The sequence below is a fragment of the Rattus norvegicus genome, chromosome 6, assembly GCF_036323735.1.
Source record: "Rattus norvegicus strain BN/NHsdMcwi chromosome 6, GRCr8, whole genome shotgun sequence".
Taxonomy (NCBI): domain Eukaryota; kingdom Metazoa; phylum Chordata; class Mammalia; order Rodentia; family Muridae; genus Rattus; species Rattus norvegicus.
In genome coordinates this window covers 109306875-109319205 of record NC_086024.1, presented here as the reverse complement: position 1 = coordinate 109319205, position 12331 = coordinate 109306875, and the positions used below count along the sequence as shown (strand labels likewise).

Genomic DNA, 12331 nt, shown 5'->3' with positions numbered 1-12331 from the left:
GTACCCGACGGAGGGAGAACAAGATGTTTTGGGCTGGAAAACTCGTTTACACACGGTTCCACCATCATCAGTCTCAACCGGAGTAATGCTTTCCTTTCCCTATAAGAAAAGTGACTAACTGCCCTGGTTTGTACAGGACATGGACTTTTAGTACTAAAACCAGAAAGTCTCAGGCAACCTGGAATGAGGAAGCTGTGCCATTATATAACACTTTCAAATTTCAAGTCTCTTAACGCTTATTCTCTTGGCTCCAACATGATACAAGAGTTTAAGAGACAAGTCTGGGAAACAGATCTGGATGAGACCAGTTGTAAGCATTTACCAGATTATCCTTGGGCAAGTTAACCAAAGCCTGTACTGTCGTCTGTAAACAGATGCCACCTGCCCCACTGGCTTGTGATTAAAGGGTAGGGAAAAACCTGGTATGAAGGACAAAGTTGATAGCCAATTATCATGCCTGTTTCTAGGATATGAAACAGAAAATAATCCAGCTGATGTGGAATGACTGGAACAAGGAAGTAAGGCAGGCCGCTGCCAAAGCCCTGGGGCAAATGAATCTTGGCAAAGAAGTACATGACATGATCAGGTAGGACCCTGTCACTGTAGGCTTAGACACTCTTCCTTTCTCAGAAGTGCCTGGGTGATCTGGGATCCAGCCAGCATCTGTTCAACTCCCTAGACAACCAGCATCTTACTAGGTCCCACCATAAAAGTACTAAGCTAGAACAGCGGCATACGGTAACTGCTGTAGAAAACTGAAATACTCATGGTGGGCTAGTTTCAAGAGATGCAGTCACACCAGGCTGGGAGATAACTGTCCAAAATGAGCGCTATTTGTAAGAGGGCTGGACAGGAGGAGTCACCAGTTAGAGATGCTGCAAGCTGACACTTTGTTTTGGATGTTCAATACGCCTGAATGTCTACCATATGTTATATAATAGGGGTTCAAGAAAAAAAAGAGACACCTGAGTTCTGAACCCAGTGAACCGTGGATGCTATAAGCTAACTAGGAAAGGGTATGGCTATGTAACTGGGCCCACAAAGCTATCCTGAGAGCATGGTGGAAGGGAATAAGGCACAGAAAAGCTGAAGGGAAATAGAAGCCACTTGTGTTTTGCAGAATTAAACTGTGCCAAGGAAATTCCCAGGAGCGGATCAAGGCCCTCTCCCTGATCCGAGGGCTTAAAATCATGACCGCCAAGCTCCTCCCAAGCTTCCTGACCTGCCTCTCTGATGAGTTCACGGGAATTCGACAGGCAGCTTGCTTGGCAGCAGGTGCCTTAAAGATCCGTGACGAGATGGTAAGTCAAGGAAGCGTGCCATCCTCTCATCTGATGGACCTTGAGCTTCCCTGTCTCTGTGGGGCCTGGTGCACTCACTATTCTGTGGCAAGTGCCATGAGCAGTCAGTCACATCATCAGCAAGGAGTGCTCAGTTCTTAACGACCTCCAGCTTCCGGCCATAGCACACTACGTTCTGTTCTCTCAGTTAACTAGCTTCCAGTACCTGGTTGCTGGGAGGTTTTAGGATTAATGCCAACGGATGGAATTTATACTCATTATCAGGGAGAAATTGGACACAGGGATTCAAAAGAGGTCTAAGCAAAGCACCGGGTAATCCTTGCACTTGGGAGATAAGGCAAGAGGCAGGAGTTCCGAGAATGAGCGAGGGGCTGAAGAAATGGTACAGTAATTAAGAGCACCGGTTGTTTTTCCAGAGGACTGGGTCGGATTCCCAGCACCTACATGGCAGCTCACAACCATATCTAACTAGTTCCAAGGGATCCTATGCCACCTTCCGGCCTCTGGGAGCACAGTACCTCTGTGTTGCATAGACAGACATACAGGAAAAACACCCATACATGCTAGAAAACATCCGAGGTGAACCTAAGCTATAAGCTACATAATGATGGTCTCAAAAACAAGAATGGGGGGGTTGGGGATTTAGCTCAGTGGTAGAGCGCTTGCCCAGCAAGCGCAAGGCCCTGGGTTCGGTCCCCAGCTCCGAAAAAAAGAAAAAAGAAAAAAAAAAAAAAACAAGAATGGGAAGGGGTGGCGAGTAGGAGTCTGGGACTGGTGGTATAGTTTAGTGGTGGAGCATGTAGTTAGTATGTGTATGGTTATAGATCTGTGTGCTGAGGAAAAAAACATAAAAAGTAGCTAATTCAGCTAGTTATGATAGAGGCCGATTCTCATGTGTTACTAGAATGAATAGGCAGGTGGCTGTTTTCCCAGTTAAAGCATCCATAGGAAAGAGGGGGGCCCCCGTTTCGGATCTACTCTCATTCTGGTTCTTCCCATTCACCTTCCTCTTTGTCTACTGCAGGTGCTTGAACGCCTCCTGAATCTGATGCTCACAGATCCTTACTGGAAAATCAAGGCTTTTGCCATTCGAGGTATTTCGGAAATAGTAGCTCCAAGCCCTAGACTTGAAATACCCTCTCTTGGGGCTGGGGATTTAGCTCAGTGGTAGAGCGCTTGCCTAGCAAGCGCAAGGCCCTGGGTTCGGTTCCCAGCTCCGAAAAAAAAAGAAAAAAAAAAAAAGAAAAAAGGAAATACCCTCTCCATGCCAACCCAGACGTCTCCAGAAACTCCAATAAAGCAGCTAGAGGATAGCGGAGGGAATTGGCGACTCAGCAGCCTCTGGGCTGAGAAAGGAAAGACTTTCTTTTAAAATTGTAGCTAAGGATCCTAAGTCTAGGTCTATTTAAACTTGTTAAGGAAAGAACAGACAACACAGTCCTCACCAATAGAATTAATACATTTCTAGTAGGCGTCCACTGTTGGATACATCTTGCTTTCCCCGGAGATTGCACTGGCACTTGGTCAGAGTCAAACTAGGTTCCAGATGACTGCAGAACTTCAACCTTGCTCTTTGATTGATTTTCTGAGATGCAGACCCCTAGCAGAACCAGAGTTAAACCTGAGAAGTTGTGCCCTCCTCCCCTACCTTAACTACACTGCTCTCCCGGGTTCTATCTGCCCCCTATCTAATTCCTGATAGGCAAGCTAGTCTACATTTACATCCTAGCAGGCAAGGACAGCATGAAACACTACCCTCTTAGAGTCCTTTGGAAGAAATATTCTCATGCAGAGCCATGCAGGCAGGCACACACCTGAGATCCCACGCTCAGGATGCAGAGGCAGGGGGATGCAAATATGAGGCCAGCCAGGGGTAAACAGCAAGACCCTGTCCCAAAGCTAGGTGTCAAATCTCACATGCTAGGCAAAGCTTTGCTAGTTTTCTAAATTCCCCTTTTAAACTTCACTACTCAGAAATACTTTTTCATTTTACTCCTGACTAACTGCTACCCCCAAGATGCTGTCTGTAATACTCAAATTCCCTCTGAATGCTAGGGTGTAGTCAACCCAGTAACTGTGAAATATGCTTGACCTCTCACCTATACAGCTTTGGGACAGATTGGACAAGTGAGTCCCCAGCTAACAAATAACCTGCTCTGGGCTATCCACTACGAAGACGCTCCAGGAGTACGGCTGGAAGCTTGCCGGAGCATCCAAGCCCTTAACCTTCAAGGGAACAAGGTCAGGGACACTTTCTTAGATGTGCTGCTCCTGGAAAAGCACGAGGCTGTTCTTAGGTAAGCACCAGACCCCTCATTTTCACCACAACATCTTGCATTGCCAACTCTCCAATCTTTGATCATTATATGCTCTGCTAAGTGGGTCACAAAATCCTGCTGCACTGAGATTGTCACAGCTCCCATATTCCTCTTCTTCCTGGGGGTTTTAAGTTATTCATATATTCAACATGTATCCAGTACTTACTGAGACGACAGACTATAGAGTCAATAATGCTAGTTTCAATGCAATAGCTGTGTGAGCCTGGAGGAGGCCCACATACACACTCTTAAGTGCTGAGCCTCCCCTCCATAAGTCCATGCGAACGCTGTGGTGACAATTTATGGCATGTGGTAAGTTTCGTAAAGGTGTTTAATAAACATTATCATTTCTAAAACTGCACAACAGCTCTGTAAATTATCACGTCGTTTCTCCAGAGAAGACTCAGTGAAACTGTCGATCTGTGGAGTTTAGGATTCTTGCCTAAGTCCAAATCCTATATTGTTTTCCACCGCTATGCTTTCTTTTTGGGGCGGGGTCACAATCTGTCATTATCTTTCAGGGAAATTGACCAGACAATGACAGTACTTAACTTAGAGAAAGAAGGAAATCAAGAAATGATCCAGGAGATCAAGAACAAGGTAAATAAATACAGACTGTGTTTCCAGGGCTTCAAGAGGCTTGCTATTAAGCACAGTGTAATCAATTGCCTTATGAGGTTTTATGTTTTAGTTTCTCTGAGGCGGTTTTACTACACAGCTTAAAATGACCTCAAAGTTAAAATCTTGCCTTAGCCCCCCAAGTGCTAAGATTAGCAAGCAATACACGCCTGGCCTGATCAGATTACTTTAACGTTTTTTCTTCCCTCATACGGTTGGTCAGTTGCTTTTTAAATTTTTCCCCCTTAGATCCAAACACTAAACCAAAAGGACTTGCTGACAGAGAAAATACTGAAGATTGAACTGGCCATACAAAACTTGAAAAAAACAGCTAAATGGGTTTACTCGCAACCCAAGGAGGGCCAGAAACCACTGGAATTCTACACTTTTCTTCAAAACTTCAAAACTTCTCAGAGTAAGTTTCTTAGGGTGGAGCCCATTCCCTGACTCTTCTCACAAAATGATCCCAGGGTCCCAGACATCTGAGGACCTCACAGGGAGCCCTGTAAGCTTTAAGTCAGGATGCCTGCTTATTCTCCTTCTTGGTTTCCATAGGCCACCCATCCCCAATCCCCGCCCCACAAACACACACTTCTCACCCACCCACAACTGCGTGTTATGTCAAGTGTGGCTCTAGCTGAACTGACTCTAAAGGGACATGTAGGAAAGCACGAGTCTTTATAAAAACAAGTAACTACTGTGTACGTTTGCTTAAGCACCCAATCTAAAGTACAGGCTTAATCTTTTACAGTGGTCACCTATGGAAAGTAGATCTGGAAGGAGAACGGCCATTTTATGTTCTTACTTAAGGGGAAAAAAAATACTTCCTAAAAATACTTAGCCTTAAAAACGGAACCTGTGAGTTATGATAGGATCTTAAGAGGCCTAGACATACTAAACGGCAAGGGTACGGGAGCCACACTGTACCAGAACATAACTCACACAATCTGTGAGCAGCAGCCTCAAGTCATTGGGCCAGTGGCTTATCAGCCACCACCCCAAACCCAGGTCTTCTGGTCCCAAGTGCTGTTTCTGGTGTACTAGGCTCTCTTCCACCAATCAGGAGAACATGCACTTGCCAGATTTGGGAAAGTTTCGTCCAACTACAGCAGGGGTGGGGGGGTTGGGGGTAAATGACAGCGGAAAATAACCTGAACACCAATCTTCCCTGTGGCCAGCTTGCAAAAAGTTGGGTGACTAAAGCCTGTGAAAGCACAACTAGGCGGCGTGACACGCTCGCTGTCGGTCCTTTTGGGAGCAGTGCCAGTAAGTCACTGATTTAAACCGAGCACTGAGCAAACACCGTATGCATTCAAAGCTGACTCTGCTAGGGAAAGAGTTCCTGCTAGGGCTGTTCAGCTCAAAGTTCAGGTATCATCACTAAAACGAGAAAGCTACCTCCAAAGCTAAGGAGTGGGATGCTCGGACGAACCCAGAACACTGCCCCCACTTGCTCTACCCTAGCTCTCCTTTAAAAAAGTTAATACACTCCTCTGACATCCTAAGCCATGTTGTCTTTCATCTCAGCCACATTTCCCTTGTCCCGCACGTCTTCCAATCAATCCCCAAAGAAATCTAGACTTAGAAAGGAAAAACGGTCTCTGGAACTTTTTAATAAATCTAGTGTTCATACAAACTTAACTCGAGGAAGGAACTTTCATATAAACCCCCCCACTGTCTCACATGGAACGGCCCGGCCAATGCTACCCAATACCCAGGACAGTGCAGGGAATGAAGTGGTGCTCTGAAAGGAGGGGGATCAGGGCTACTTCTGCAAAACAGCTTTTCCCCCTGCTTCAATTTCTGTGTTTACTTTTGTACCTAGGTGAAGAGGCTCTTCTCAGGCCTGAGGTTCTCGACACTGAAAAAATCATAAAGGTAAATGTAACCATAGTGATGCTTAGCAAGGTAAGAACATGACCTCTTTTAAAAAAGGAGACAAGGTGGCGGTGGTAGCGGAGAATCACAACCGCATTCTTTCCGGCCATCCTCAAGAAACTAACTCAGAACTAGGGGCGTTTTAGTGAGCAGCAGCCCCTTATCATATAACATGGTCGCCAAGGAAAGCTGGTCTTCCACACTGTCACAGGGCAAATCCCCTACTCTCACAAACTCTGGGTAGGAGCGCAGCAAGAGTTCCATGGCATCGGCTTGCTGGGGGTAGATTTCTAAGCACTTGGGTTCCTCCAGATGATACACTCGAGAGTTTTCCACTGTGTAATACAGGAACAAGCGGCCCCCCTCACCCACCAGCCGAGCTATGCCATCCTGAAGCATATGGACTTGGGTTTCTGTTGTCAGCTGGGCCCCCACATTTACAGGTTCTCCAGCCTCCCAGCGAATCGGGAGCCCGTGCACACTTAGAGCCCTTTCCCTATCCGTCAACACAGGGGGCAGGGAATCGTGAATGAAGTCTTTTGCTCTCTGGTCAGCCACAGCATCGACAGGAGCAAAGTGTCCCAGGCGAGCAACCAAGACCCGCACTTTTTCCATGAAAGCTGTCCTTCTGGGATCCTTAGAGTCTGAATGCTGGGCCCCCATATAATCCATGAAGTCTCGAGGCAGACCCCTGCGAAATTCCACATTTTCCTCTATTGCTGCCTGCATTGCCAGAGGCAGAACAGCCTCCAGGAAGTCGCCCCAGGTGTTGCGCTGGTAGGTAGACAAGGTGAGGTGCAGAGAATGGACTCCATCCTGACATTCAGCTTGATGAATGAAGCCCCGAGGAAAATAGAGCAGGTCTCCGGGTTCCAGTACCGTTTGGAGTACCGGCTCACCAAGGTCCTCCTGGCTGAAGTTGGGACTAGATGTCAGTGCCAACTCTTCACTGGGGTCCCGCGGTCGGTAGACTCGCCAGAGTTTCCGACCTTCCAGCTGTAACACGAAAGCCTCGATGTCGTCGTAGTGGGGAGCGAAGCCCTGCGAGTTGGGGGGCGTGAGGTAAACGTTGGAGCCTGCCATGCTTCCAAACTGTTCCTGAAGCACAGCCAAAAACTGCCACACCGTGGGCGAGAAAGCTTGCGGGCAAAGAAGGCGTAAGGAGCAGCCGGCTTGGTACAAGGACCACGCGGCAGCGGGAAGTGCCCGGCCCGGTGGGTTCAAGGTTTCCCGCCGCCCATCGATGTAGCGCGCAGCATCCAGGTGCTGCCCGAAGTGCACGTCCTCGTAGCGCAGCATCCAGTCCAGGTCGGAGGTAGAGAATAGACCTTCGTAGTAGCTGTGGTCCTGCCGCCGCACCAGCACCGCCTCCCGCTCCCACAGCCGCCGGTAGAAGTGGTCCGGAGGCAGGGGCGCCAGGAGCCACTCGAAGAGGCGGGCGGCGCGCCTCCGGCTGCTGGGGATGCCGTTCAGCTCCGCCAACACCTGCTGCAGCGGCGAATCCCAGGGCCGTTCCGGGTCATCCACGTGCGAGCCCGGCAACGGAGCGGGCTTCCCCAGGTTTCGGGAGAGCGCGGCCCGCCCCTCCACGCGGCGCGGCAGAGTCGCCGAAGCCGGTCTCGGACGCACTGGCACCGGCCGCGGTTCGGCCGACCGCGAGGCCTCCGGTAGCTCTGCAGGCCTCTCCCGCTTGCCCCGGACCGATTCCACGTTCGAGTCCGAGTCTTCGCTCAGGAGCGCGCGAGCTCTCAGCGCGGCCACGCGGGACGCCGCACTTTTCCGGTGCCTTCGGACCTTCCGTGGCCGTAAGGGCAGGGCCAAGACCGACGCGCCGCGGGGCTGCGGCTGGCGCCGGCGCCTCCCGCGTCCACGCTTCAGCGGCGCCGCGCCGTTGCCATTCGGAAGCTCATCCATGGCCTGGCGGCTGACAAGACCCACGCTTCCGCGGCCGCGGTGCTTTCTGGGAAGGGGGCGAGTCCTCCAGCATTTCCTAGGTAGATTAAGCCTAACGTCCTCCTGGGTCCTACAGCTAGCCGGTTTGTCACCTTTTTAAAACTGCGGCAGTATACACTGGAAAGGCAAAAATCCTTACCAGATAAAGATTCCGTGCAAGAAAACAAGGTACGAGGCATTTCAGAAGAAAACAACTTCATTCCTCTTTTTTTTTTTTTTTTTTTTTGCGGGGGGCGGGGGAGGGCGCCGGGGGCGGGGGCAGGCGGGCAGATCTCTCTACAGAAGCCCTAGCTACGTAGTCCTAGAACTTGCTAGGTAGGCTAGGCTGGCTTTGAACGCATAGAAATCCTCCGGTCTTGGCCGAGCAGAGCTCCTCTGTGTGCAGCGCCAAGCCCAGCTTCCTCTTTAGTCGGCTTTCTCATTTTTGGGGGGCAGTTATTCTTGTTCCTAAGCAGTTTCCTGGTAGAAAGAATGAAGGCAAAGTTTGATATTCTGTATGAAGCACAGCTCTTTCTGGCTCTCCTCACTGCAGAAAACTTCATTGTGAAGCCTCTCTTCATTTCATTTCCCTCTCTTTCTCCTCAATTACAAAGCCTTGCTGGGTATGGTGGTTCATGCACTGGGAAGTCTGAGGTTACAGAGTGAGACCCTTGTAATCAATATTCTTTCTCTGAAAAGGAAGTTATGGACTTCTCTGCCTTGTTTGTCAGAGTATCGCTGCATAGTCATTGTTAGCCTCAAACTCCCACTCTCAATCTGACATTGCAAGCATGTCCAATAGGCTGTTGTTTCTGTTTCTCCTCCTCCTCCTTCTCATCTTCAAGCTTCTGGCTTTTTAAAAGGTTGTGTGTGTGTGTGTGTGTGTGTGTGTGTGTGTGTCTGGCTTTTTAAAAGGTTGTGTGTGTGTGTGTGTGTGTGTGTCTGGCTTTTTAAAAGGTTTTTTTTTTTTTGTGTGTGTGTGTGTGTGTGTGTGTGTGTGTGTGTGTGTGTGTGTGTGTGTCCCAAAGAGGTCAGAAAGGAATATCAGATACCTTAGAGCTGGATGGAGTTACAGGTTATAGTAGTTTGTAGAATTCTATCTCTGGTTCTCAGATAGAGATGTAAACCCCCTTTAACCACTGAACCATCATCTCCAGCCCCCTGTAGACACTGCTTCTGCAAGTGTTCTTGTGTGTGTGTTACATACATGTGTACCACCATGCCTGGCAGAACAAAGTTCTTGATTGGTCAGGATGGCAATAATTTCTCAGGGAGTATAGTTTCTCAATAAGTTGATTGGTGGGGCTGGGGATTTAGCTCAGTGGCAGAGCGCTTACCTAGGAAGCGCAAGGCCCTGGGTTCGGTCCCCAGCTCTGAAAAAAAGAACCAAAAAAAAAATAAATAAATAAAATAAGTTGATTGGTACTGGTCATGGCTAACACAGATTTTCACCCTGACAATAATAAAATAGTGTGTTGCAGTTTTCCTCATAACCCAGTTAACTCTGAAATAATTAGACTGAATTAGTATATTTACTTAAAATGCATTAAGAGCACAATTGAGCAGTATTATTCTATTTTAATCTATGCTAATCTGGCACCTCCCAGCCAGTAATCTCCATGATAATTGCATTTTAGTACTGATCTGGTTCTCTGGACTCCTGGGATCTGGTTCTCTGGGTTCCATGTTTTTGTTTGTTTGTTTGTTTGTTTTTGGTTGTTTTTCTGTTTTTTCGCTTTCTCATGGTGGCTCAGACTCTTTCCTTCTGTCCAATCCCTACTTCCTCTTTCACACTTCCTCTGTCTGAGAAGTCCAGCCCTATTCTCGTCCCTGCTCAGTCATTGGCTCATTTTACTGAGCAATCAGGGAGCTTGTGGAGCAATTTTTACACAAGACAGAGATTCTTAGAATAAGGATTGCAAAAAGATGTGGGAGCACAGAAATCTGCATTTGAATACTATTCATGAATAATCTTTTTTTTTCTTTTTTCTTTTTTTCCGGAGCTGGGGATGGAACCCAGAGCCTTGCACTTTCTAGGCAAGCGCTCTACCACTGAGCTAAATCCCCAACCCCGAATAATCTTTTTTTTAAGACTTATTATATATAATACACTGTAGTTGTTATTTTAGGTGAGTACACTGTAGCTGTCTTCAGATACCAGAAGAGGGCATCAGATCTCATTACAGATGGTTGTGAGCCACCATGTGGTTGCTGGGATTTGAACTCAGGACCTCTGGAAGAGCTGCAGTCAGTGCTTTTAACCACTGAGCCATCTCTCCATCCCCACATGAATACTCTTTAATACTCAATAATATTACACCTACAGACAGGATCTAGAATCACTATGGAGGCAAGCTTCTGAGTACACTCTGTGAAAGATTGTTTACATTAGGTTAAAGTAGGAAGACCCACTCTAAAAGTGAACAGTACCATTCAGCCCATGGGCTGGTGTCCTGGAGTGGGTAAGAGGGGAAAAAACAAGTGGCCTGCACAGCAGTCTTTATTTTCTGCTCTGAGTGAGGATGAAGTGTGACTGACTACTTCCTCCCCTGCAACCCTTTCTTCCCTACCATGAGGGAATGGAAGTGCACACAAAATCCTTCCTCTCTTAAGTTGAAAATACCTTTCTTCAGGTATTTTTCATCATAGCAAGGAGAAAATTACTGTAACAAGTCTGATAGAGGACCATATCAGATAAAGCCATCATGAGAGATGTGAAGGGTCTGCCCAGCACAGAGGAGCAGGGTCTTAAAGCAGCCAGTGTCTCTCCAAGTTCTGTGCCCTATAAGGAGGCTACAGGGGCCTGGCAGAGGGGGGGGGCTCTCAGGAGGAATAGCCTTTCCTTTTTAAGAACCACTGTTGTTGTTCTTTAAATTTAATTTAAAGGTGTTTTTGAGACTCATTGTAAGTGTATGGGTGTTCTGCTTGTATGTATGTCTATGGGCCTTACGGTGCTGGGAATTGAACCTGGGTCCTCTGAAAGAGAAATTAGTGTTTTTAATGACCAAGACTCCTCCAGGCCCATTCTTCCCTTCTAAAGTGTGTGTGTGTGTGTGTGTGTGTGTGTGTGTGTGTGTGTGTGACTGCACGCGTGCCTGCGTGCGTGCATCTGCACTCACACATGTATGTGGATGCCAGATGTCAATGGCAGGAGTCCTCCTTTGCTCCTTGGAGACAAGAACTCTTACTGAACCTGGAGTTCAGGGCTTGGGTAGACTGGCTCACTAGTAAGCTTAGGAATCCTCCTGGCTTTGTCTCCCCAGTGCTGGGAGTACAGGCCTGGCTTTGAACATGGGTGATAGGGATCCAAACTCAGGTCCCCATGCTTGCCCAGCAAGTGCTTCACCAACTGAGCCACTCCCCAGCCCTGAGAGCTTCCTTCCTGGTTGACATAAAGGCTGTGTGTCCTGTGTGTACATCCTGGTAGATGTCCCGGATAGATGCAGACAAAGGGCAGGTCATATTTGGCATTTTAATAATTTGAATTAAATTATCTTTTTTTAAAAAAAGCGGTTTCTAGGTGACAAGGAACATGTCATGTAGTGAACTGGGGGATATGCTGGGCTTCTCTGTCTGCGAAACGAAGGAACCAGTGTTTAGCTACGAGAAGACTGTTTGTCATTTCCACATGCTGTGCAAATATCTCCTCCTCCCAGTTTTTCCTGTGACCTCATCCTTTTCTTTTTTTGAACATGTTGTGATTTCCTTAAATAAAGAGTCTTGCTGCTATCTCTGTCTTCTCATTTCCCCTGAAGCTGGGAGTCGCCCTTTAGGATATGACTTATCTCTAATTTCATCTCTTCTCCCGTGGCCCTGCTTCATTCTCACTACACAAGTGGCTATTAATAACTGTTTCCATACGTGTGTATCACTGAGTGGTTCTAAATAATGCCCTTAATATACTGAGTGGGGTGGAGTCGTGAAGTAGACTCTTACTCTGTAGCCTGAGTTGACTTAGAATTCGCTGTGTAGCCAGGCTGACCTCAAAGTAGTAGAGATCCTTTTGCCTCTGCTTTCTCGGCGCTGAGAGTACAGGCCAGAGCCACCACACTCAGCTCTGTGGTATTTTTATGAATGAAATTAGGGCAAGGGAAACCTGGCAAAGAACTACATCAGGATTTGTCTAGAGGTTACATGTGCCAGTATATATGTCTGTATTTCTGTGTTCCTACATACATCTATATATAATATGGACGAATGGGAGAGCCATTATGCTATGGTAATCTAACAGTGATTATTATTGGTAAATCTCAGTGTAAACTTTGGAGGATGAGACGCTGTTAT

General features: G+C 47.5%; 2 protein-coding genes across 4 annotated transcripts in view; one reads left to right on the top strand and one right to left on the bottom strand.

Moving 5' to 3' along the window:
- Heatr4 (HEAT repeat containing 4) overlaps positions 1-12331 on the top strand; it is a 32873-nt gene that overhangs the window by 19126 nt on the left and 1416 nt on the right. For all 3 annotated transcript variants that reach the window (XM_006240361.5, XM_063262680.1, XM_006240362.4), the window contains exons 10-16: positions 468-586; positions 1121-1301; positions 2326-2395; positions 3409-3598; positions 4141-4219; positions 4487-4652; positions 6063-6115. In XM_006240361.5, coding sequence (XP_006240423.1) covers positions 468-586; positions 1121-1301; positions 2326-2395; positions 3409-3598; positions 4141-4219; positions 4487-4652; positions 6063-6115 — 858 coding nt within the window. The remainder of the gene's footprint in view (positions 1-467; positions 587-1120; positions 1302-2325; positions 2396-3408; positions 3599-4140; positions 4220-4486; positions 4653-6062; positions 6116-12331) is intronic.
- Positions 5841-8458, bottom strand: Riox1 (ribosomal oxygenase 1). Its single transcript, NM_001108040.1, is given in 1 exon segment — positions 5841-8458. A coding segment is annotated over 1 exon segment (1794 nt). The 5' UTR covers positions 8030-8458; the 3' UTR covers positions 5841-6235.